The sequence below is a fragment of the Trichosurus vulpecula genome, chromosome 2 (genome assembly GCF_011100635.1).
Source record: "Trichosurus vulpecula isolate mTriVul1 chromosome 2, mTriVul1.pri, whole genome shotgun sequence".
NCBI classification, from domain to species: domain Eukaryota; kingdom Metazoa; phylum Chordata; class Mammalia; order Diprotodontia; family Phalangeridae; genus Trichosurus; species Trichosurus vulpecula.
Genome location: NC_050574.1, coordinates 212,943,726 through 212,971,273, shown reverse-complemented (window position 1 = coordinate 212,971,273; position 27,548 = coordinate 212,943,726). Strand labels below are relative to the sequence as shown.

The 27,548-nt window shown below is 36.5% G+C and overlaps 1 protein-coding gene across 1 annotated transcript in view; it reads right to left on the bottom strand.

The window, feature by feature from the left end:
• Positions 1-27,548, bottom strand: part of PSMD14 (proteasome 26S subunit, non-ATPase 14) — a 109,757-nt gene that overhangs the window by 67,068 nt on the left and 15,141 nt on the right. The window contains 1 exon segment of the mRNA XM_036746781.1: positions 26,648-26,699. Within this exon segment, the coding sequence (XP_036602676.1) occupies positions 26,648-26,699 (52 nt within the window).

The following is a 27,548-nucleotide window of genomic DNA, read 5'->3' as shown; positions in this document are numbered from 1 at the left end:
AGATGTAGGCTATATGGAGAGGGCATTCGAAATAGAAGGTATTCAGTTATTTCTACTGATTTATACTTAATTTCTAGATATGCAATGTGAATGTTCTGTTCTCCAATGGCCTAAACCCTGAACTACATAAGCATAAATATGAACTGAATTATTTTCAAAATGTCTTCAATGTGTCCAAAGAAGAATCTTCTGAGACAGATAGAACTTCCAATGTATTTTGAACTAGTCCACCTTTCTAATTATATTCCATTATTCTGAGAAGGTGTACAGCCACAACATATCATGATGACTGGTTGCCAAAAAGCCAAAATTCCTTTTATGGCAGGATCTCAGAGGTTTCCAGATGGCACATTAATTCTCAGAAAGAGAAAGAAATGAAGACAGAAAGAGAAAAAGAAAAAGGAAAAAAAAAGAAAGAAATGGGGATGTTTAAAAAATCAAGCATTTTAGTAGAATATTATGTATCTACATTTCTATATATTTTTAAAAATGATAACCACTTGAATAACAAAATTTCAAAGTAGTGGTTTGTACATGATACTTTGACCACATGTCTGTTGTTTTTGTCTTCTAGTCTAGAACAGTGATTCTATCCTTCTGCTCTCTTCACCCAGGCAAAAATGTATCTTCTTAGCGAGTTGTCTAAGGGCACTAAGAGGTGAAAGAATTTGTCCATGTATAAGTCAGAGGCATAACTTGAATCCAGGCCTTCCTGACTCCAAGGCAGGCTCTGTCTTCATTATATGATCTTTTTTGATCATTAGTTTTTATTGTAAAAGCTCATTTTGCAACTTTTATACTTGAATAATCTTTTCAATTATGTGTTCTTAAAATTTAGAGATTCCAAGGAATCACTGGCATGAGGTGACTCAGTAAATGTTTGTTGACAATCAAGAACAATTAATTCATTAATTCATCACCTGTTGATGAAATGTAGTCAGCTTTTAGGTAAATGGTTGACAGGACCTAGTATTAGTTTAATACCTCTATTAACAACGTGGATGCCTTCCTGTGAATTCACTGTCTGAAATTCATGGTCAGAAATTAAAAAATATATATAAGTGTATAGGGAGTATTAAGTTATTATAGATAAAGAAATGCTCTCCCTCATTTTTCTCCTTTTTTCTCCCCTATACATTGCCTTACTGCTCTTACTTCTACCCATTTCCCAAGGTTGTTGGTATGATTAAAGAAAACAACTTATGTAAAGCTATCCTATAAAGTCCTTCAGTGCTCAGACATGATAATAAGGCAACATTAGGCCTGGTTGCTTGGGAAATACAACCCTCTATGCTATCTTTTAGGTTACACTTCTGCCCTTCCAAAAAAAAGTGTCACACTTACTTTTCAACTTTCCATTCAACTTTCCATTCACTTTTCAACCTTTATATAACTGTTAAAAGTGGAGAACCTGGAAGATAAGAAACAGTCTAATCTGCCCCAGGCCCAAAACTCTCATTAGGAGTGACCCTGACTCCCTCTTTCCTATGGCCAGTGTTGGGATTCTGTACCATCTGTTTCATGAGATTAAGGGTTATGTCTTATATTAATCAATCACCCACAGGGCTGTCCACCGGGGGGGGGAGGGGCAGTGTCCATCACTCTATTCGCTAAAAGTGAAGAGACAGCATTTCATGATCTCTGATATAGACTAGAATTTCACCCCCAGAGGATTAAATAGAGGGATCATAGTACAGTTGCTTTAAGACCTTAAAAAAACAATGCCACCAAAAAATATTTAGGAAGGGCAAGAATGTGCTATCTTTGAGAGAACTAAAGAGCTTTATACAATGGATCGACAACACTCACTCTTAGGGCAGTCTGCAATATTCTAGAATAACAGTGTCAAACTCAAATGGAAACAAGAGCCACTAATCCACGCACAAGGATACCTGTGGGCTGCACACTAAGTTTTAAAATGTAAACTATTTTATTGTATTTGTATTTATTTTATTAACTATTTCCCAAAGACATTTTTATCTGATTTGGGCCTCATTTGAAAATGTTGTTGGCCACATGAAGCCTATGGCAGGCATGTTTGACACCCCTGCTCTAAGAACCTTGTTCTCTTATTAGGCCATTGACTCTCTGTTGAGTTCTTGTGATCACTTGCTGATAATGCTATGATAAATGCATACATTCAATTACTAAAAAATTATATTAAGGGAGATTCTAACGTAACTCTTGTGGAAGCTAATAGCTAACAGTTTAAATGTAGACCTGGCTTCCTATAATCTCACAAGTTCTGGTAACAGAACTTACAGCTCAAAAGAATGTTAGAACTAGAAGGGAACTAATCCTTAGTTGTTAAAATGAATAAACCTGGCCCAGAGAGAAGACAAGTCATCAACCCAATTTCATAAAGATAGTGTCAAATCAGCAACTAGAATTAAGGGCTCCTGCTTCCTGGTGTAGGGGTTCTTAAAGTATTTCTAAAACATTTTTTTTTCCTTCACACAACATAAAACTTCTGCTTTTTCACTTCTCACATTGAAGACAATATTTTTAAGTTTGAATGGATAAACTGAGAACAAATATTACATTCCTAAGAAAAAAACGAGCATATAAAAGACTTATAACTTGGGGATGAGGTGAAGAGGCAATGCATATCTAGGATTTCACTATTCTAGAGAACTCCAGGTGAAGTAATGCCTTCTATCAACACAAATCTGCAACTGCTCTGCAATTTACAGTCTTGAAGAGTTGCCTGAGAATGGCTTAGGGGATAGAAAACAGCCCTATGAGTCAGTAAGGACTAGGTTCAAGTTTCCCCTCTGATACATACTGGCTACATGAGGAAGTCACCATATCCCCAAAATCACAACTACATCTTTAACTAATAAAACACCTATTGCTATATTTTCTCAGAATGATAACAGTAATTATTTTTTTAAAAATTAATCTTAAGACCATCTTAAAAATTAAAGATGTTTTCTCATATACCCTTTCATTTAGTAATAAATTTACCGCTACAAACTTTAAATCTAGTGTTCCTTTACTGTCCAAGAAGGAGTAAATCACATTGAAAAGATCTAGTATGTTTTCTCCACAAATCTTTTTTGACATTGACCATTAGATCTGGTTTTGTAAAAAAAAAAAAAAAAAAACAAAAATGCTGCTTTTGTCTTTTTAAAAATATAATTTGCTTGAAGACTAGGATTACTATAAGAGATGGTCAACTTTTTTCCAACTGGCTTGTAGAGACTCTGTTAACCAGACCTTCTTTCCTTTAAAGCAGGTTTGCTGGACTAATGCCAGATGTCTCCAAAACTGAATCCATAATTTTCTGGAATTCCAAACTGGTATAAGTTGACTTCTAGACTACAGAATATGCATCATCCAGGATCTGAGAAATTAATACTTAAACCATCCGAAGATGACCAGGTAATTATGGGCACAGCAGAGGAGGAAAAGGGAATAGACCCTTTCAAGCTAGGGAAATCTTCATTTTGGATTGGCTGGTAAACCAGGTCTCTGCTGGCATGGAAGACTATGTTATACTATCAGTACTGCAGCTGGACTGGACTATATAACTTATCCTGATTCTATCTCTAGGTACTGACCAAGGCCATTTCTCTTCCTAGAATAAATGTTTTCAAAGTGCTTTCAATACATTATCACATTCAGAGAAAGAAAACCTGAGTGAAATAAATAAGAAAAGCAGGAAGAACAGATCAGCAATGAAAAGAAGAGATGTATTGGTAAGAGGCAGAAAAAGAAGAAATAAAATAGAAGTGAGAATGAGGAGAGACAGGACTGAAGGGGGATAAAGAGGTACATGATGTAATCTTGGTAAACCACCTTTAGTTAGCTACCAAATTAAGCTATCCAGAAGACACAGCCCTTATTCTTAACTGGTTGATCGAGGTGTCACAAAGCTATTACTAAAAAGCACAGAACTGATCTTGTTATGTGAATAATTGTATAAAATAAAGTCTAAGTAAGGACAAATTCTCTTAAATTTTGTGATTTTCCCTGTTCATGTTATTTTAGAAAAGATTTCCATAGCATAACATCAAATATCCCCAACGCTTAGTAAGTACTTAATAAATGCCTTTTTCATTCATTTATCCACACTGTAGAATCAGCAAGCTCACAGCCCACTAAAAGTCCCAAGTATTTTTAAAAAATTAATGCTTATGTAACCATGCTTCCCCCCATCTTACTGTTTATAATACTGATTTTTGAAACCAAGTGTTAAAACTTTACATTAATAATTACTCAATATCACGTTTTTCACGAAAATTTACCAGCTCAATGTCCTAGCCTATTAAGATCTCTTTGGATCTCGACTCTGTTGTCTAATGGTTAGCTATCCCCCACAGCTTTGTGTCATTTGCTAATCTGATAAGCATGTCATTTATGGTATTCAAAATCGTTTACAAAAATGTTAAAAAGAGAAGCACTAAACACAACCCCCTGGGGCAACCGCTCCAAAGGAGAGCTCCTCTTAAGTTCATATTCACAAACCATTTATGATGACTACCCACATAATCTGGTCCTTCAACGAGTCCTGAATCCTTAAACTATACTCTTGTCTAATCCGCTCACATCTTCCCACCTTTCTCCACAAGGATAAGAGACATTTCATTGAACCCTTTGTGAAAATCTAGATACACTATATCTATAGTATTTCCTTTATCCACCAATTTAACAAGTTTGTCAATAAAGGATAGAAGGTTAGTCTGGAATGACCTGTTCTTGATGAAGCCCTCCAGGTTCTTGGTTATCATTTCTTTTATTTTATAAATGTTCACTAGCCATCTTTTAAATAACCCACTTTAGAATTTTGCTAGGAATTGAAGTCCCTAATCTACCTGCCAGTTCTTTCAGTACCCAGAGATGTGTATATGTAATATACACATTATATATGTATTATATATAAATATATACATGTATATGAATGTTTGCATGCATGCACGCATTCATCTGCAGATTGCCACAATGTTTTAGAAGGATGGTCTTGGAATCATCGAAACCTGGATTCAAATACCATCTCTGAAACATGTTGGATGCACTACAATGGGTAAATGACTTAAGTATTTAGACCCTTAGGAGACCAGGAAACTGTCAAATACTATGAACTGCCAACCTGTCAGTTGAGGGAGTTTCTACACAAGAAGCTCTCTATAGTGATGAACAGTTTGGACAGGAATTAAGTGTGTGAGTGTGTGTGTGTGTGTGTGTGTGTGTGTGTGTGTGTGTGTGTGCACGAGAGAGAGAGAGAGAGAGAGAGAGAATGTGTGTGTGTGTGTGTGTGTGTGTGTGTGTGTGTGTGTGATATCCATTCGAGTGTCTCAGTTCCAAATATTAGTAATACCAACCTTTTTTGTTAGGAACATTTCGCAAAGGACAAAATATTAGCAGCAATAGAACCATTTATTCAACTATTATTTATAAAAACCCACAACCCAACTACATCTGTATATTCAAAGTTTGTATTAAATAAAATTGTGTCTGGAGCCTCCGAATGAGTTGTCAAATGTGACTGTTATCTGTCAACCTAAGTTTCCAAAACTCTACAAATGAAATATAATTTTTTTTTTACCATTCCTCCCCTGTGATTACTTTTTAAATGTACTAATAATAGTATATGCAGATTACAACCTAGTCCTAGAATGCTACTCATTTATAGTCATATGCAAATATCACCCCCATTTTACAAGTAAGGTTAAAAGAGGGTTATGGCTTGCCCAAGGTTATACAGCTAGTAAATTGTAAAGCCATAACTCAAAGCCAGGTCTCCTCACTACAAATCTTGTATTCTTTCTCCTATTTGAGCCTGTTTCTCCAGACTAAATACTAGAATAAATACTTCCCCAAAGAGTAATCATTTAGCTGTATTAATCTGCCTAAGTCATCACGGTAAAGTGATCAAGTCTTCGTTCCAGCAACTCAAATGAACCATCATCTAATAGTTTTACAGGTTTCTTTATTCTGCTTGGCTTGACATAAGAGCTAAGTTGACATCATGGGGCAACAATGGTGTGGCAGAAACATCTGTGGATCTGGAATTGGAATATTTTGGAGCTCTGAATCCTGGCTTTATCAAGTTACTAGCTGTTACCTTAATAATGATGATGATGACATTGATAGTTGTAGTAAATAGTAATGAATTATCATCATACTAATAACTTTCATTTACATAGTGCTGTAACCACTGCAAAGTCCTTTATAAGTATTATCTCATTTTATTCTCACAACACCTAGTAGGTAGATGCTATTATTATCCTCATTTTATAGATGAGGAAACTGAGGCAGACAGAGAACACTTGCCCAATGTCACACAGCTAATAGCAGAGGTTAGGTTCAAATTCAAATCTATCTGATTCCAGATTCAGCCCTCTATCCACTGTGCCATCTAGTTGCCTCTTTGATCAAATTACTTTAAAAATTGTATCCCAGTGACTCAATTGTAAAATGGAAGTAAAGAAACAATTTAGCATCTATATAATTCACCTAGTTCTATATCTAAAATCTTTGTCCATGGAATTTTGCATTCATTCATCCATCCTTCCATTCACCTATAAAAATTAGCAAAAATGTATTTTCACTACTTATTCCACAAAGTTATGAGTAAAGCATTTTATAAAAATCTTGAAAACTACAGAAATATGAGTTATTATCAACCTGATATACTGTTACCCTTTATAGACTAATCCTGTTTAGAAAGACTCATGATTTCTTCCCTGAATTTTTTTTAGTTAAGCATTCTTACCTTTTTTGGGGTTAGCGTATGCAGAGGGGTCAAAGGAATTCTTTTGTTGTGACAGGACCCCAGCCCAAGTGCTATAGAATCCTACTGCCCAGAGAACGAAGCACACCAAAAAAGGAAGAGAAACTGAGGTGGGCAATGTCAATGGATTATACCCCGGGATATCAGATTTGGGACAACATGCAGCATAAATAAATCTCTTAAATATCAATATTTCTCAACTATCTTCATCATTTCTATAAATAGGTAAAGAGACTTGCCTTACATTTTACAGAAAAAAATTGAAGCCATTCACTATGAACTCCCTCTCCCTTATTTCCTATCATTTAGATGCCTTTTGCCACTTTCTCCTCCTTAACCAGTTTCACATGATGAAGTGGCCTTACTCCTTACCAATGCTAACCCCTCTACTTGTTCAAGTGATCCCATGCTATCCTGTCTCTCCCAAGAGAGCATCTCCTTCTGCCATCTTCACTCTCTCACTTATTTTCAATTTCTCCCTCTCTACTAGTTCATTTCCTACTGCCTACAAACATGCCCTTGTCTCCCCTATCCTGAAAAAACCTTGAGTTGATCCTTCCAACCCTGCTAACTATCATTCCATTTCTCTTCTGTCCTTTGTGTCTAAACCCCTTAAAAAGGACAACTTCAATAGGTGCCTCTACTTTTTCACCACTTACTTTCTTCTTAACCCCTTATGATCTGGCTTCTGACCTAATGATTCCACCAAAACTTCTCTCTTCAAATTTACTAATGATTTCTTAGCTGCTAAATCCAATGGCCTTTTCTCAAACCTCATTCTCTTTAACCTCTCTGTGGCCGCTGACACTTGACCAATCTCTCTTCCTTCATACTCTCTAGGTTTTTGGGACAGAAATCTTTCTTGGTTCTCCCCATATCTGACTGCTCCTTCTTTGTCTCCTTTGCCGGATCCTCCTCCAGACCATGCCTTCTAACTGTAGGTGTCCCTCAGGGTTCTTTCCTGGGCTGTCTTCTCCCTCTATACTACTTCATTTGATGATCTCAGCTCCCATAGATTTAATTACCACCTTTTTGCTGATGATTGTCAAATCTACCTTTCCTGCCCCAATCTCTGTTGACCTCCAATCTCACATCTCCAACTGCCTTTAAGACATTTCGAACTGGATGTCCACTACATCTTAAACTTAACATATCCAAAACTAAACTCATTATCTTTCTCTCTAAACTCTCTCCACTCTTACCTCTAGAGCAGGGGTGGGGAACCTGCAGCCTCAAAGCTACACACAGCCCTCTAGGTCCTCAAGTGGGGCCATTTGACTGAATCCAAACTTCATAGAACAAATACCCTTAATAAAAGGATTTGTTCTGTAAAACTTAGAGTTAGTCAAAAGGCCACACCCAAGAACCTAGAAGGCCACATGTGGCCTCAAGGCTCCAAGTTCCCCATCCCTGCTCTAGAGGGCAACACTATCCTCCTAGTCCTTCAGGCTGGCAACCTAGAAGTCATCCCGAATTCCCCACCATCTCTCACCCCTTCTCCTCCCATCCAATCTATTGTCAACATCTGTCAATTTCAACTCTGCAACATTTCTGAATAAGACCTTCTCTCCTCTGATAGTGCCACCATGCAAGGCCCTCAACACGTCACACTTGGATTACTGCAATAGTCTTCTTGCCTTGAGTCTCTCCCCACTCCAATGCATTCTCCATTTGGAGATTTTCCCAAAATGCAAGTATGATCACGTCACTCCCCTACTCCAGTGGCTTCCTATAGTCTCCAGATGTAAATACAAAATGCTCTAACATTCAGAGCCCTTCATAACCTAGCCCCCTCCTACTTTTTCAGTCATCTTATACCTTACTCCCCAATAAGTACTCTTCAGTCCTGTGACACTGGTCTCCTGGCTGTTCCACGAACAAGACACATTGTCTCTGGCTGTTCCCCAGCCTGGAATGCTCTCCCTCCTCTACTCTACCTACTGAACTCTCTGACTTCCTTTATGCCCCAACTAAACTCTCACCTCCTACCCCCACTTCCCTAATCCCTCTTAATTCCAGTTATTTCCTCTGTCAATTATTTCCTATTTATCCTGTATATAGCTTGCTTTGTACATATTTATTTGCACGTTGTCTCTGCCATTATATTATAAGCTCCTTGAGGGCAGGAATGGTCTTTAGCCTCTTTAAGCATCCCCAATGTTTAGCAAAGTTCCTGGCACAGAGTAGGTGCTTAATAAATGTTTACTGAATTGAGAATTGGCTTTTCTGTTTATACTTACTTAAATGAATTATAGTTGACAATGAAAGATTATCATTACTTTGAATAGTTTTCAAAACGCTGACCAGCAAACATTTATTAATACTACACAACAGACACTGCATAATATTTAACAGGCAATATGCCAAGCACTGGGGATACAGGGAAAAAATTAAAACAGTCCTACCTGCAAGGAGCTTACAATTTAGCTAGGGGAAGCAACACATACAGATAAATACAGAGTAGAGTCAAGGTAACCTCAGAAATAGCACTAATCTACCCAGCAGCAAGCCTGGGAGATTATTATTTGTAAACACAACCATCACTACCACAATTCCTTCACTGACTCATTTACCACTGGGATCTGGGTACATCTGTTTATCTGGCTTGTCGTCCATTTTGAGAAGGGTGCTAAGAACAGAATGGCACCAGGTCACAAAGATCATAGATGTTCTCAAGGGTAAGCCACAGGCATTGTACCAAGGGTATCTTCCCCAGCTTTTCCTCTTAGTCCTCTCCTTGTTCCAGGGTTTCAGATGTAGTGGGTTCACCTGAACGTACATTCTCAGATGAACCCATATGTACATGGGACATTAATCTTCCATTAACTACTATATATAGTTATGAAATACAAAAGAGCAAATAACTCCAAAACTCTAGTACTCCAATGGATTTATAGTTTCAGTGATATGAGTACCCCAATCAATGATGTAGGTGGTAATCCAGCTACACCTGCCTATTCTCTGGGACTCCCATACACATCCTTGTATAAGGTTCACAACAAAGGGGCTTCTCAGTATGCTGGGGACCCTTCCTCAAGCTCTCCAGATATAACCTACCCAAGAGGTGTTAAGTTTCCCACTGCCCCTAGGATAAAATATGGACTCTAGCATCTAAAACCCTTCAACATCTGGCTCCAGCATTCTTCCTACAGGCTGATTACATGTTATTTGCTATTCCCAATACCAGCAGTCTATCTCCCATTTGTGCCTCTACACAGGTTGTTCCCCCTGCCTAGAATGCTCTCCTTCATTCCTGCCTCTTAGAAACTTGAGTCCCTTTTGAGGCTTAGCTTAAAGGTCACCTACTTTAGTAACTGGCATATCCTTGAAAGGTACTCTAAAGACCTATTGGTCAAGGAAACACAATTGTGAAAACTGTTAACCTAATTCTTTACCTGAAGGAAATCTAAATACATTAATGATGGAGTTAGGATAAAAAAAGTTCTCCAATTCTAACTAAATAAATTATTTTGGGACTGCCAAGGCAAAGAAAAATACATAACTTGTATGTGCTTGATTTGTTTAAAAGAAATCTCTTTTGATTACTTTACATACCATGATGAATATAAGCTTCTTGAAAGTGGGGAGCTTTTGTTTTTTCTTCTTTGCATCCTTAAACCAGTGCTTAGTACATAGAAGGCCTTTAAGAAACATTTGTTGAATTGTATGAAGCTGTAAATGTATTTTTGATGCTTGAGCAAGAAAGAATAAAAGGAAATAGAAGGAAAAAATTAGAAAAATGTGTGCTATAAATAATACTTTATGGCACCAAATCAGAACGGACAGAATGCAACAGGAAGATTGTTTTGAAGTAATAAACTTACAAGTATAAATCTGATGTTTTTAATTTTGAAAGACTTTTGCCTTCCAAAATTACTTTTACCAATGTCATTTTCAAGATGGAGTAAATTCAAAGTGATTCTGAGAATTTCAGTGGAACTTAAAGCTACTAGCTTTGGTCAGCCCTCATTCTTAGGTATTTTGAGCTTAAGAAACCTGGTTATTTGCCAACTGATAACTTGGAATTAAAGCTAGTACTAAGCCCCAGTGATTCAGGAGTGCTAAGAGGCAGTGGATTTGGCAGTCTGTAAGATATAAAATGTATCCTGGTTACAACCTCAACAGATGTGCCATTTAAAAAAACCCAAAAACTCAAGTTAAAGTTGCATGGCTTCTCTTTAGGAGCTTGCAGTCTGATAAGCAAATGGTAAAGTAGTTGAGCATAAATGAAACACAAAGAGAAGTTTACAGAGGCTTCTCGGTGCGAAAATTATGTGAAATGGGAAAAGGAGAAAGATAAAGAAGTTTAACAAGGCTGAAAGATGCACATCAGGCAGAAGTAACTTAACAAAGGGGTGTAGGAAAAAGTGAACTTCTTGAGATTAAGAGACATGTCTACTTGTACACTTCCTACTATTTACTGTATCTACACCACATAAGAATATCCTCAAAAAAAATGCCTACTGACTGATAGGTAAGGAATTAGAAAATGAGATCTGCTATTGCAATGATATTTTGCAGTTAAACTCTTTCAGATTTATATTTTTTTTAAAACAAGCTTAATTTGCAAACAAATACATATTCTATAACTGAAACCTATATTCAACCAAAGTATATACATACAAAATGATTTTACATTTACAAAATGTTTTATGTAGTGTTTTCATCTTCCAATCATGCATCTAATGTTTAAAGTATTTCCTTCAAGTTTTAAGATCAAGAGAATAAGAAAATGAATTGTAAGAAAAGGTATAAAACAATAGGAGAGAGAGGAGAGGGAAGTATTTTAGAATTATCAGGAACTAAAATTAATCTTCTGTGTCTTGAAGTTTCACTCAATTGATTTTTACTAAGCTTTGTAATTATTCTGAAGATTTTTGGCGTTATCCTGACCAAACTACCAAAGAACTAAAATTTCATTTTATAAAAGGAATCACTAAAGACTGGTCCCTATTATTAAAACAAAAATACTTTTGAATGTTAGTTATTACTTTATAGACCCTACTTCAAAATCATTTCACACAGTTGTTAACATGTGGAAATCTCAACACTTAAAGAAGCCTTGGGCTAGCACACCTTTCATTGAAAGACACTTTAAAATTAGTTTACATTAATGTGAAAATGCAAAGAAACTCGCCAGTGTGTGCCAACTTCATGGCTCATGGACAAAGAACATAACCTTTCTGTGCCAATCAGATCACGAACCACATTACTTTAAAGGTCATGTTAACACTCTGTTTAATCCCAGCACAGGCCAGAGCACCAGATTAAGCAGAATTTTACATCAGTGGCAGGTCTCCCAAGTTTTCTTGATGCCACAGAATTCATAAGTAGGATCAGTGTGTTCTAAAAAAACATGGGGGGGGGGGGAGGGAGGAAAAAGGGTTGCACAGCATCAAGCAGTATAATGCTTGAAACCTCATCATCAAAGTGACAGTTTTCAAGTGCCATTTATGATGCCCTAGTCTGGAAACATCCCAGCTAACCCATCTGATCAACAATTTCACAGATGGAAGCACTTGATGGCTAATTGGCAAGTCCATTATTCAACTAAAACAGCTCCCTGTACCTCTTTTATTTTCATTGAATGTCAAGGGACACTAACACTGGTCACTATGAATATCTTAAATTTTTTTAAAAAAAGGTCTCACTTGCTCAGGGCAATCTTTTAAGACAACATAAAATTGTTTGGCTGGTTTAGAATACAGAAGCAGTTTCTAAAAATTACAACCTTTTCAAGAACTGAAAGAAGTAGGGGATACATAAATCCTTTTTCAAAAGTTGATCTTGCTTCTGTATCACTGGTCTTTATCAAAGTGATATGACACAGGAAAATTAAAGTGAAAGCATCTTCTCAAATGTCCTTCTTAAAACATTTCTAAATGGCCTGCATGTTACATGTCAAGACATAAAAAAAATCCAAGTATTTGAGTTTTGCTGGAGGTGAGCACCTGTTAAAATATAACTTGTTCTTAACTGAGTTTTGCAAAAAATTCAAGACAATTCCAATTTTTGATCTGTGAATCAGGTAGCCAGAATGACTCCACAAAAGAAATTACCGGACTCAATATGCAGTTAAGTTTTTATGACATCAAACTGAAGGAAAAAAATGATATAATGTCAGTGACATTTGTTCACATTATCAGACCCCATAAAATCAATCTCTGTACCTGTTTATCCCTTTTTAACAATGCTACCACCTGCGGCTAATACATTCAAGATGTCTTACTAACCTGACCTTTTGTAATATTCCTGATGAAGGAACCAAAAAGAAATCCTTGCACAAAGATGAATGATACATACTGTTTCAAAACACTACTTGATTATTACACAAAATCTAAGTCACTAAGGATTTACTGAATACCTACTATGTGCAGATTACTGTGCTATTCAACAAGTATTTGAGTGCCTGCTATGTGTACAACTATAAAACTTGTATTGCTTAATGAAATTACTACCCCAAAATACTCATATACAAATTGAGTTTCACATTTAAACATGTCCAAAAATTTATCCAATGCTGTAATGAATCTGTGATCTCATCAATGTGGGTACTCCTGGCAATGACGCAGACTGCAAATGATATGGAGAACCTACCCACCATGCGTAGTCTTGTTCATACTGAAATGTCAACAGTACTCCTCCTATCAAGGCTGGAGATTGTGCCTAATCCATATCCGCCCATCCTGCATTACTGACTTTTGTTCATGTCCTCCCATTAAGTTTGCCACAGAGTCCATCCAACATGCTCCAGGTTTGCCTCAGTTTCTCTCAATAAGGTGAGTTAATCAAAAGAGTTTATGAACCATCAGCCCATCAGTTAACCCTTGTTCTCATATGACCAGTCCCTCTTTTTTGCTTTATATTTCTATAACATGCTATTGTACTTCTCCTTTGTAACTGCTTATTGTTGCACGGTGCAGCCTGCTTATGGCTACTATGTGCCACTCAACTGCCCTTTGGATGATTTTCAAAGTTCTTTTAATGACTCAGGCTTCTCTCTGAAATAAAGTCCCACTTTAGAATATCAATATTCTGCCTTTGTAGTTCTGACTATGAATTATGTCACCACTTCCTCCTATAGCTTCATACTATGCTCCAGAGACTTTCCTTGCCTTCTCTTTACACTGAGTGGATATCAGTGGAGCAGAAGGGATGTCCATTAGTTGTTCCTCACTCTTACTGCAAGAGTAGCTCATCTCTTTTTTTTCTAATTACACATTTCTGAGAATAGTTTCCTTACCATTTACAAATACTTCCTTGCTTGAAGCGTGATGCTTCCTGAGCTAACCTCCCATGTGCCTTTCTACTGCATGATGTATGATCTTCAACTTTAATTCTCTGGAGACTGCAGTATTGAATTTCTTTTAAGTGAACTCAATTGTCTCCTTGAAAAAAAGGTCCACCTTTTTAACATCATATTCTTCATCATGTTCATGTATGAATGTGAGTCATGGAGTATTATAGCCTCCAAAGGAAAATGTATATGAAAAAATATGTATATGTGCAGCAAGTGAAACGGAAAACATCTAACAATTTTCCTACATGTCAGAGAGGGGTACCTTTAGAAAATTAGGTTTTTTACCATCCTTATACTATTTTTTATTAGAACTATATTTCCTACTACTCAGCTTCCACTATTTATACAACCAGGGAATGAAGATTAATTAACTAATTAATTAATCAATAACCACTATAGCCAGCTATAGTTAGAGCAAACGCAGATCATGGGAACATAAGATAGAAAATAACCTAATTTTCTCTGTTGTTTAGGGAATATAAGTCAACGGACTCTCTGTGAGACTTCCCACTATGCTCTCCCCTCCTACATTCATTTTCCCTTATAGCAAACAGGCTCAGAGATCACTGGCAACAAGACTTAGTAACATTGGGAAACCAATATATAGGGTGCAAAATGGTGATAACTACTCTGTCCTTGGCATGCCTCCAGTCACTGAACATACAAAGGAGCACCAACAATGAGATATACTGAACATGTGGAACACACATGCAAGCTTAGTGAATCTGCTAATGTACAGAAAACTGGTCTCATCAATGAAAAAGACTTGGAACTTGATACAATAAAGTTTAAAAATTTGAGAAGCAAATTTGAATTAGGAAATATATTCAAGTGGCCAATGGAAAGTAGCACCAGGTAACTAATCAAAAGTGTAAAAACACAAAGTGAAAGTCAGGGAAGCATAAGAAATAGGAATAGAAAAAGCTTGTAAAATTAATTTGCTTCAGATTTTAAATAATCTCTTGGGCCTTGATTTCATCTATAAGTACAATGGGCACACTAAAATTATGTTGTAATAAATATGTGGCTGGGCATGGTGGGCATGCTTGTAGTTCCAGCTACTTGGGAGACTGAGGCTGGTAGATCATTTGAGTTCAGGAGTTTTGAACTGTAGTAAGACTAAGCACTAAGTCCAGCACCAATATGGTGAACCCCCAAGAAGGGCAAACTGGCCCAGGTTAGAAAAATGAAGTAGCTTAAAGCTTTTGTGCCAATCAGTATTGAGACTGGGCTATAAGAGGCCACTGTACTTCCAGCCTGGGCAAAATAAGAGTATCCAAGCATTCAAAACACACACACAAACACACACGTCTCCACATCTATGGATCTGTGGAGAGTTTCTACACCAAAAGTTCCCCTGTGCCAATGAAATCACATGTCCTAAGAGGGAAAAAAATTATCATGTACAAGAAAGTATATTTCCAACATTTGAATCCTTCATCTCAACTTCTGCCCTAAGAGTGAACTAACCGAAATTTCACATTTCAGACAAATTTAATTTGACCCTGTGCTTTGATATCATATTCCATTATAATTAACTTGTTCTGTTTCTACGTGCTTAGATACTTCAAAGATCTGATTCTGTCCATGACAGTACTCCCTCCACCAATACTGATCAGAACTCCTCCACATCTCAGCAAACAATTTAATTAGCCCTTGAAACGCCAAACAGAACTAGGATACTCAAAAAATATTATAAAGATTAGATGTGATATATCCACCTGGAATCTGCTTCTCCTTTAATGATTTGAGAAACCTCAAGAGTAAATATGAGACCTCCCTCAATATCATAACATAGCTTGTTATGGAGATGTAATCTTCATTAGAACCCAAAAGCATTAATAATTAGAAGGGCCTGTCCTAATTAATTTGTTTGGGGTATGATCCTTTTCTTAATTTTCTTAAAGGTGGTGGCACAGGAGCTAAAGAATTGCAACTGGAGTCAGGAAGCCCTAAGTTCGAATCCTTCCTCTCACATTTAGTAGTTTGTGTGACCTAGACAAGAAATTACTCTTAGCCTCAATTTCTTCATATGTAAAATGGGGGTAATAATAGCAACTATCTCACAAGGTTACTGTGATGATCAAATGAGAATATATGTAAAGCACATTGCAAACCTTAAAATATATATAAACATTAGCTATTATTATGTAAAAAATTAATAGCATCTACATTTTAAATAGTGCTAATTTCAAAGAAGAATATTTAAGGTTCTTGGGGTCTTATTTAAAAATAATTGCTCTTCCATAAAAGTATTTGTGGTAAGGTAAAACAATTCAACAATTATATTAAAACATCACAGCTATGTTCCCTCTCACCTCACTAACCAACTTCATACATAACAAATGTTACAGCTTTCATAGAGGGTGAAATTTGTATGAGCTCTAATAGCTAGCATTTATATAATACTTTAAGGTTTGTAAAGTACTTGACATATTTTATCATGTGATAAGGATCATGTAGCCCAATAAATACTTAAATTTCAGTCAAATAATAATTAAAAGAAATATCTTATTCCATGAAGTTGGAAAAAGGATAATTAGAAAAATGAGATGGTATGCAAAATACTATAATTATAAAAATACATTTATAAACCCAAGAAACAGAAAATTCAGTGTATAGAATTTTTATCAGGAATGTTGTGATCCTTTTCTGAATATAACAGACTAGTGTTTAAGGGTGGAAAAAACATTTCCTAAAGCCAGTGGCACGTCCAAATCATGATTAGCTTGCAAATAGTAGACCTAATTTGTTAAAAACCCTAATCTCCACAAAGTCAAAAATGGTATTAGGAATTTGGGTTACAGTAACTGATTGCAAATTTGAATGCGTGTATGCATGTAATCACATTTGCTGGAAGGGGCAAGTTTAGTACATCGTTCCTTCACTGATACAGACTAGAACAAATGAGATGGTAGACTGTCTCTGGATTTAGGAAGATCTTTCTAGGATCTGTTAAATCTACTCATGCTCTACTCACAAATACTTTAAGATTGGGGTTCTTAACCAGAGACACACGAACTTAAAAAAAAAATCTTTATAACTGTATTTCAATATGATTGGTTTTCTTTACAATATTATGCATTTTGTTTTCTGCATTTAAAAATATTCAGAGAAGGGTTCCATAGGCATCACTAGACTGCCAAGGGAGTCCATGACACTGAAAAGGTTAAGAATGCCTATGCTAAGTCATCTCATTACTAGGAAATGCTTCATGAACAGAGAAGCAGCACGAAACAGAGGAAAACACTGAATTGGGTCCAAAGAGCCTGGATTCTAGTCACAGCTCTGCTATTTGCTACTTTTATGACCCTGGGCAAGTCCCTTCTTTCTGGGCCTCAGTTAACTCTTTTGTAAAATGAAGACACTGAGCTGGATGGCCTCCAAGTTCCCTTGAAGCTCTAAATCTATGATCTGAATGAGGTGATCAATAATTTGGTTCTTTTTTAGTTGTGGCATAGACTTAGTGACATTTTATTCAATAATTTAGGTGAAGATATAGATGGCATACTTAACAAATTTGTGAAAGACATAAAGCTGGGAGGGACATTGGTGGGGTTGGTGGATCAAAAGGCACCAGCTGCTAGCATGGTAATATAGAATGGATAATGAACACCAAGGTGGCAAATGCATTATGCCTGTGGAGGTCCTGATTTTAGATGAGTCGTAGAAAATCAAGGAATATCATCCCCCACTCAACAAAAAAAAAGGAAAAGGAAGAAAGAGAAAATGAAAGGGGAGAATCCTGGGGCAAAGAAAGTTTCAAGAAGCTGAATAAGGTCACAAAAACACAAGACTTCAACGAAGTAATGAAATAATGCATATACATTATAAGTAAAATCTGTAAAAAACAGAAGTTCACCTTGCTGATCTCCTTGCACTCCCTCCCCTACTTTAACACTTCTGAAAATACTCTCTACTGAAGTTGATCTGCAAATATTAACTTACAGTTGAAGGCAGTTGCCTATATTAGAATTTAAGGGAGTTGCCCAGGACCATAAAGCATGGATGTGTCAGGGATACAACTTGAGTCCAGGTCTTCTATCCACTTGGCTTCTCTTCTTAGTCTAAGGAAAGCAATTAGGCAAGATATTCTTGTTCCCTTTTACTAAGGATAAGAAAGAGTTGATTGTATAACTCAAGTTATCAGAAGAATAATGCATTTAGAAAAGTGTTATTAACAAAATAACGAATTATGCCTACTTCAAAAATGGGAAAGTAGAGGATTCCAAGTAACAGAATTGATAAAATAAACCTCTCCAAATATGTGTGTATCGGAATCCTAAAAGAAAGGAAAAGCTCAATAGGAAAGGCAAAAAAAGTTTGGGAAAATTCATTTATAAAATATTTAAGTCAAGTCAGCAAGTGTAAAATTTATTAAGCACATACTGTGCCAGGATATAAAAAAAAAGGGCAAAAGCTCTCAAGAAACTCACAGTCTAAAGGGGGAGAAAACATGAGCTAGCATTAAGGAAAACTGGGAAAGTCTTTTTGCAGAAGGTGGAATTTTAGTTGAGACTTTGAAGGAATATTGGATATTAGACGCAGAAAGAAAAAAGAGCAATGAAAGATAAGGGAAAGCATTATTAAGCACTAATTATGAGTCAGGCACTGTGCTAAGTGCTAAGGATACAAATACAAGGTGACTATAAAGATGTCTATTTTTTTCTTTTAAAAATCTGCAAAATTAAAACAATTTAATATAATTAGTTAAACAAAAAATTATTCTTTCCTAATAAATATAAAACTATAACCAAAATTTGAGGCTCAATTGAAGCATTTGAGAGTTTTGCTTAAGACCTCGATTAGGAAATGAAAATAGGGAATGCTGTAAAGCTGTATTATTCATTTGATAAAACTATAAAAAAATTAAACCCACAGAAAACTCTCTACTTCAAAAATTTGATAAGTTACAACTTCTTTTATAGGAAGAGTAAAAGGAATTACAATTCAACACAGGAGACTGTTGCAAACACAGCACCAGTTCCTATCTACTCACAAAAAAGATAACTTATTAACTTTAACTATGTTGCCAAAACCTACCTCAAATGCCAGCTGTTCATGAAGTTGGCCATAACCAATTCAAAATTATTTCTACTTCCTCTGAATTGATGGCATTTACCATATGTATTATTTTTCCCCTCCAGAGCACACTACGTCTCAGCTCCTAAGGGTTGTGGTGCGTCAAAACTCTGGCCTGGGTTTTCTTCTGTTCTCTATTCTTTCTCTTGGTAACCACATCTGCTCCTACATGCTTAACTATCATCTCTACACAAAGGACTACTCAATTAATACATCTCTTTCTCAAGCTCAAGTCACGCATCTCCAAACAACTACTGGACATTGCAAACTCAACATAGCCAAAACAGAAATCAATCAAGTTCAATAAAACTTTCTTCTGAACTTCAGCATTTCTGCCAAAGGCAACATCTGCCAGTCATCTATATTTGCAACCACAACATCATCCTCCACGCCTCATCCTCCCTCACTCCAAGATCCAAATAGTTGCCAAATCTCAATGTTTCCACCTCTACCATTTCTTTCACATCAGTCCCCTTCTCTTTGTTCATAGAACCACAACTTTTGTTCAAGTCCTATCACTTCTCCTTATTGTTTTCCTCTGTTTCAATTCTCTCCTTATTCCAACCCATCTTCACACAACTACCAGACTGATTTTTCTAAAGCATGGGTCTAACTATGGCAGTCTCTTACCCAAAGAATTTCAGTAATTCCCAGTGACCTCCCTGTTTTGGCTTTTAAGCCACTTACAACCTGGTCCCACCAACTTTTCTGATCCTTATCACACACTTCTAATAGTGTATGGTTTAGTCCTAAAAACTGGTTTTCTTGAAATTCCTCCCACATGGTACTCCATATCCATCTCTACCTTTGTCCCTCATGAATAAAATGCATTTTCTCTCCAGCTCCACCTCTAACAACCCCTTATTCCCTTCAAAATTCAAATGAAACAGACTTTTTACATTAAGGACTGGTAACCTGCAGTCCATAAACTTGTTGCAAAAATATTTTGATAAATATATCCCAATATAACTGATATCCCCGATAATCCTAGTATTTTCTTTCATTCATTTTAAAATATTATTCTGAGAAGGGGCCTACAGGCTTTACTAGACTATCAAAGGGGTCCATGACACAAAATAAGTTTAAGAATTATTGTCCTAAATGAAGCAGTGAGGTGGTACAATGGATAGAGTGCTAGGTATGGAGTCAGGAAGACCTGAATTCAAATCTGGCCTCAGAGATGCCTTAGCTTTGTCACCCTGGCCAAGTCATTTCACCCCTATTATCTCAGTTTCCTTGTCAATGCTAAGGGGATAAAAATAGCCCCTACATCCCAGGACTATTGTGAGGAACAAATAAGATAATAATTTTAAAGTGCTTAGTACAGGGATGGGGAACTTGTGGACTTCTAGGTCCTTGGGTGTGGCCTTTTGACAGAGTTCAAGTTTTACAGAATAAATCCTTTTATTATGGAAAGGGATTTGTTCAGTGAAGTTTGGATTCTACCAAAGGGCCATACTGAGAACCTAGAGGGCCACATGTGGCCTTGAGGCTGCAGGTTCTCCACCCCTGGCTTAATACAATGCCCAACACATAGTAAGTGCTCTATAAATGTTAGTTATATTATCCCTCAGCTGCTAATGAGCATCTCCTCCTCCTCCCCACCATTACCTTGTATTTACTTATAAATGAATATGTTGTCTCCCCTGTCACTTCTGCCTCTGCACAACACAGTACTTCGCACAAAGCAGAAATTTAATAAATACCTGCTGACTACTTAATTCCAGTCCAACTGGCCTGCTAGCTATTGTGTGTAGATGACATTTCATCGTCTACCTCTACACCTTTGCACAGGTGACAGCATGATCAACAAAACCAGTGCTGCCACTGAAAGGGAGAGTTAAAAACAAAAGGCTTCACTGCAAGGATAATCAGCAATTTTCATATATTTAGTGACTATTTTTCATTTCATTTCATGATAAAACACTATAAAATTAGTTCCAAAGGATGCATACGCTATTGATAGCCGAAATGTAATTCAAGTCCAAAGCTGCACAGTAATAGAAGCACCAGGAAGTAGATCCCACCTCTCCTTCATCCTGCATAACTAAATATTCTGCACAGTCTCACAGGGTGTCCCTTCACACATGGAGGGCTGCACCTCTGCTTCTGCAGGAGATCTGGAGTCCTTATCAGCTGTGGGTAAGAAAACCAGGTTTCTAATTGGTTCATCAAATGGGTTGATGAACCTTCTTCCCCATCTTGATTCTCAGAAGGTGGTAGCATGACCTATAGGAGCCCAAATAACACACAAACATACCAATCAAGGTCTAAAGATATCCTGAGGGGGAACAAGGATAAAGTGAATCAAAGAGAAATAGCTCTGAGCTCCTCCATCCAGGCCAGGCTGCATAAGAAGGCTGCCAGAATCCAGGGAGCTCTGAGGGAGATAAGCTGGAATAGAAGAAGGCAGAGGCAGAAGCACAAACAGACTCTGCTGAAGCAGAGATGAAGACACATTAAATGTCATCAAAAGCTAAGGCAGTTCCAGCTCCCGCCCCAGCTCCAACTCCAGCCTAATAGAAGCCAGGGCCAAGTCAATATCCCACGCAGGGCCATGGTAGCCTGGGCCCAGCCACCCCAGACTAGCCTGCAGCACAGGGCCTAGTCAGCCCATGCTGGAACCTCAGGCAGACCAACACTCATGGTGACCACACTGAACCCGTAAGAGAAATACTAGGAGCTTGCACAAGACCAGTGAACAGCACAGTCAACAAACCATAGAGCCTCCCAGGGTCACAGAAAAGGAATGAGTTTGGAAATATGCATGGAGGAAGGGAGAGAAGTAGCCGAGACCAAAACCTAAGATGAACCGCCAGCACACTGAACAATAGCCACGAATTCTGAAGAAGATGTAAGTTTAGTCTTAGCTACCATATCTAAAATCAAAGCTGGGCCTGCCCCCCATCATTATGTATGAGAAAGAAGAACCTGATCCAAGTACAAAGCCCCAAACTAAAAAATATTGCTAGAGATAAGAGGAAACCAAAGGAAATTCTGAACACAGTGAAGAAATACTTTGGACTGAGAAGAGCTCAAGAGGTAAACCCAGAAGAGATTAACTTCACAAAGAGTCCATAAAAATAGTCAGAAAAAAGTCAAAAGAAGAAAAAGTCAAAGAGAAAACGTCAAAAAGATAAAAAATCAGGGAAAATAATGTCCTGGCCACAAGATCTACAAAGATACTTGGAAGAAATAAAACAAAACACATAAAATGTAATGTTCAAGGAAATGAAAGCTAAGGAGGCAATGAGGATTAACAGCATAAGGCAGATGGTGAAAGGCCTTCCTTACCCAAGAACTCAACTCCATAAAAAGCAGATTGAACCAACTAAAAAGCAATTCTGAGCACTGAGAAATAATAAAACAAAATCAAAAGACTGAAAAAAATGTAAGGTGTATAATAACAAAAACAACTGACCTAGAAAATGAAACAAGGAGAAATCATCTAAGAATCATCAGACTAAGTGAAAATTGTTACCAAAAGAGAAAAGACTGGATACGATATTTCAAGATAATATAAATGCAAACTCCTCAGATCTATTAAAACCAAAGGGCAAAGTGAAAACAAAGAACATACAAGTCATCTCCTGGAATACCAAAATGAAAACTCCCTAGCACACCATAACTAAAATTCAGAGCTTTCAAGTCAAAGAAAAAATAATGCAAACAGCCAAAAGAACAATTAGAAAATGCTACTATCGGTGTCTCTGTCTCATTCTCTCTCTCTCTCTCTCTCTCTCACACACACACACACACACACACACACACACACACACACACGGCATAGAAATATACTAAATTCTTAAGTTCTTTCTATGACAAATATAATTTGGAACTTACTTCCAAGGGTAAAATGAAAGTATAACATGAAAGTGCTATATAAATGCAAGCTATTATTATTACTATTAATATGTATTATAGGGTCATAAGTAACTACATTCGTTAAAAGGCTACCTTATCTTTTAGGATTCAGAGTGGGGAGAGATCTTTTTTTTTTAATTTAAATTTATTTAAATTTAAATTTATTTATTTAACATATTTGGTTTTCAGCATTGATTTTCACAACAGTTTGAATTACAAATTTTCTCCCCATTTCTACCCTCCCCCCCACTCCAAGATGGCTTATATTCTGGTTGCCCTGTTCCCCAGTCAGCCCTCCCCTCTATCACCCCCCTCCCCTCTCATCCCCTTTTCCCTTCCTTTCTTGTAGGGCAAGATAAATTTCTATGCCGTGGGGAGAGATCTTAAAGATCCTCTTGCCCAACCTGTTGGTTTCGAGAAGTAGAAAGTGAGGTCCAGAAGACACTTGCCTAAAGTCACACAAAGCAAAGAACAGAGCTGGTACTTCATGCCAAGTGCTCTGACTCCAAATCCAGTGCTCCCACATTGTCCTTTTTCTTACAAAAAATATGTGTATTTTAATACTCTTTAACATTTAATAAGGTGAAAAGAAGTATTACGCAATGAAACACTGTAAGCAAGATTTTTTTTTAAATACCTAAAGGTGAATAAAGTTAAATAAATAAGAATTTGGCAGAGGGGAGAGAAAGAAATCTCATTTACTATCACTGACTGTGGTAAAAGATCTACTAAGCAAAATGATAATGACAGAACCACAACAGAAATAAGACTCAAAGAATAATGAAAGAATTAAGTTCCGTTGCAAGAGCTTAAAATCTCTGGGAATATGAAACATAGTGACACTTAAACCTTATGCAATATGTCCTAAATTAAAAAATATAAAGCAACCACTGAATACATGTGCTGATTAATCAAAAATCTAAAAGAGGCTATTTAGCAAATGTTAAATTTTTCCACCAATTAACAGATCAAAGGTTAGTAACAGTCATTGTGACATTACTTAATTCAATAAACAGACTGAGACACCCATTATTTCATATCCTTAAGGGAGAAACAAGGTAGAATATTCTGGTATAGACTGTTGATGTTATAATTACAGTTGCCACTTCCAAAGGAACTTAATTCTGAGAGGAACTATGGTATAGTGCAGGGGTGGGGAACCCGCAGCCTCAGAGCCACACGTAGTCCTCTAGGTCCTCAACTGCAGCCCTTTGACTGAATCCAAACTTCACACAACAAATCCCCTTAATAAAAGGATCTGTTCTGCAAAACTTGGACTCAGTCAAAAGTCTGCACCCAAGGACCTAGAAGGCCACATGTGGCTTCGAAGCCACAGGTTCCCCACCCCAGGCATAGTGGAAAAAGTGTTGGATTAAGTTGAGGTTCAAATCTTAATGCAGACACTTATTAGCTGTGTAACCTTATGTAACCTGTGTAACGAGGGGCAAGTCACATAAGTTCTCTAAACCTCAGTTTCTTCATCTATCTAAAGGCTAACAGGGCTACTGTGAGGTTCCAACAAGGGAAGTTCTATATAAAAGTCAGTCATTTATTTTTAAAATCTGAACAGAAGTTGCAAGGTGGAGTGATGAGTGTTTGGAACATGATAATAGGAAGATCTGGCCAAAGACACTTAGCAGCTAAGTGACCCATGACAAGTGCCTCAGGCAACTCCTCCCTAGGACTTAAATACTTGGCTCCTATCTCTGTGGTATCATGAGATTTCCTACAGATGACATTACAGACCAAGGTTCAAATCTCAGCTGTCAGCTTAGGCAAGGAATTAATCGCTCTGGGCATCAGTTTCTTCATCTGTAAAATGGGGTGGTGGGGTGTGTGTGTGGAGGGGTGTGTGTGTGTGTGTGTGTGTGTGTATGTGCATGGACCAGAGCACCATAACAGTCTCCTTCACTAAAGCTATAAGCCTATGACCACAGATCCTTTATGTATTTCTACAAAGCTAATCTAATTCCCTTAAGAAATATTTGTGTACTACAATGGCTGGCTATAATTTGAATATTAAGGTTTTTTAAATTGTTATATGTTTTTATAATTAATTTCAAATCAAATTCAGAAAATTCTAGAAGACATCTGGAAAGTTTACCATGTATCTCAAAACAGCTTCGGTAGGCGTCAAGTTCAGAAAGGCCTGAGGAGGCATAAGTCTGAAGGATTAGACTACGCAGATGTTAGAAAAATGAAGAGTCATGAAGCAGGTTGGCAGCAAAGAAACATGAGAAATACTCAAAACTGCTTAAGGAAAAGAAACTAAAAATAACTGAAGACTGCTCCAGGATGCAATAAACTATCAGGAAGAGATTTTTAGCTCTCTAAAGAAAATATGAAATAATTACAAACCAAAATAGAATTTGGCCGTCTATCTAATGAATGAATTTACACATAAGCTATGAAACTAAATGCCTCAACAACACAATACCAAAAAACTCCAACTTTCACATCAAGGATATTAGTTCTTAGAACAAACATCTGAATGAAGAAAACAACAACCTCTTATAGTAATACTGAATTACAGAGATGCTGATGACTAAAGAAATAACAAAAATGAGATATTAAAAATAGACTATTGAGGACTGTTTTCTGTAAAGTGAGGTAATTGGTCTGGATTATCTCTAGGGTCAACCATGAACTTAAATATGTAAATCTAACACAGTTCCACAGAAATGGAAAATTAGAAAAGAACAACATAAAGAGATGTATACAATATAGGAGTAGATGAACGACAGATGACTAAAAATAGTCCTTTACAGTTTGCAAAGTGCTTCATATTCTTTCTCTTATTTGATCCTTCCAATAATCCTGTAAAGTCAGAAAGAAAAGCATCATTATCCTAATTTTAGAGATGATGAAACTGTGGCTCAGAAAGCAGCCAAAGGATATACTGCTAGTAAGTGAGTTAATATGAATTTGCACACTTCATACTTGAACCCAATTCTTCTGACTCCAATTCATTATTTTTTATACTAGCTTTCAGCTGCTCCTGCAATACTCAGCACAGAGTTCAGAAAAGAGAATATCTTCACTGGCTTCAGAAGACAGAATAGTAACAATGCTTCCCTCCCCCTCCCACATAAATTGTATGAAACAAAGAAGGTATTTAGATCATTATTTAGTAATCAGCTAATGTAAAAGAAATCATTTCATACAAAATATTAAAAGGGAAAAAAAGACATATAATGATACACTTTTAAAAAAAGTAAACATTTATTTTGCACCAACTATGTATATGGCACATGGTAGCCAACAATATAAGACTTCATACACATAAATAATTTTGGTGATCATTTTTAGATTACTGCTAATAGTACTGGTATTTAATTTTGCATACATATTACTAATAAAGTTTATAGGTTTAAACAGATTAGGTATTTCAAGTAATCTAGCCTTTTAACAAAAGGCAACTTTGAAAATCTTACATATCTCAAAATATTAAATGAAAACAAGTAGTTAACTTTATTATTCCCAGGGCAAAATATCAATTAAGATAACTGTGCTCTCCATATACCTTTAGTGCGGCAAGATAGCACTAAAGCTATAAGGTCATCTGTTGGGTCATTTTCTTGAGATTTCTTTTACTTCTAGAAACCCAGAAAATCATTTCATCTTTTTTTAATGTTCAAAGACACACTGAGAAACTGTATACTAACCTGGCCAAGCCCAGGCATACCTCCTCCAAGTCGAAGTAGTCTGTCCATATTTCTAGAAAACAGAAACAAAGGAAAACGTTCCTAAGCATAAAAGTGTTTACTCAATTGCTATCTATATAATTCACCTTCAGTCACTCAGTATGTCAAAAATATTGGTGGTAATTACAACACAACATCAGACTTCCTGTTAATTAACACCACATATTAATTCAAGAAGCTGTCTTCTACGCTAATTAACAGACCTTATTTTACTGCTTTGGTTTTGGGTTATCCCCAGTTTTAAAGACAAGCAATCTTAGCATAGTTTTCAAAACTTTGCTATCAAGTTAATTATATTTTCTTATTGTTATCAGATAACAGTACCTGAACAAGAGAAGTGCCTGGAATACTTACCATGTATATGATTGAGTGTGCGTCAATTTGTCCAGAGTGTACAAATAAAAATCCTCACTTTTAAATTAAATTTTAACATCCTCATTAGTAAGTTCTGTGCTAATTAACTTACAGCTTGTCAGTTATCATCAAAACTACATGTGAAAGACATTGTGAGCAGATTATGGATCTCTGAATTAGCATCAAAAGCTTTTTTTAATGAACTCATTATACTAAAAAGAAATACTATAAAGTAAACATTAAATGCATTCAGTTAATATTCTAGAAGCTACACAGAAATTTCATTTATTTCAAATACCGGGGAGCAAATATAGGGAAATGTGCCTTCTTCACTGAGGAAGTGCTAAGCTATTAAGTGTTATAATTATGAGTCATTAAATATAAATATGATTTAACTTATTAAAAACAATTTGATTTATTTTGGTATATTTGGATAAAGAGGAGAAATAATTTCTGCGAACATGAACAGCTCAGGCAGAATAGGTAGAACATCAAAGAAAAGTATGTG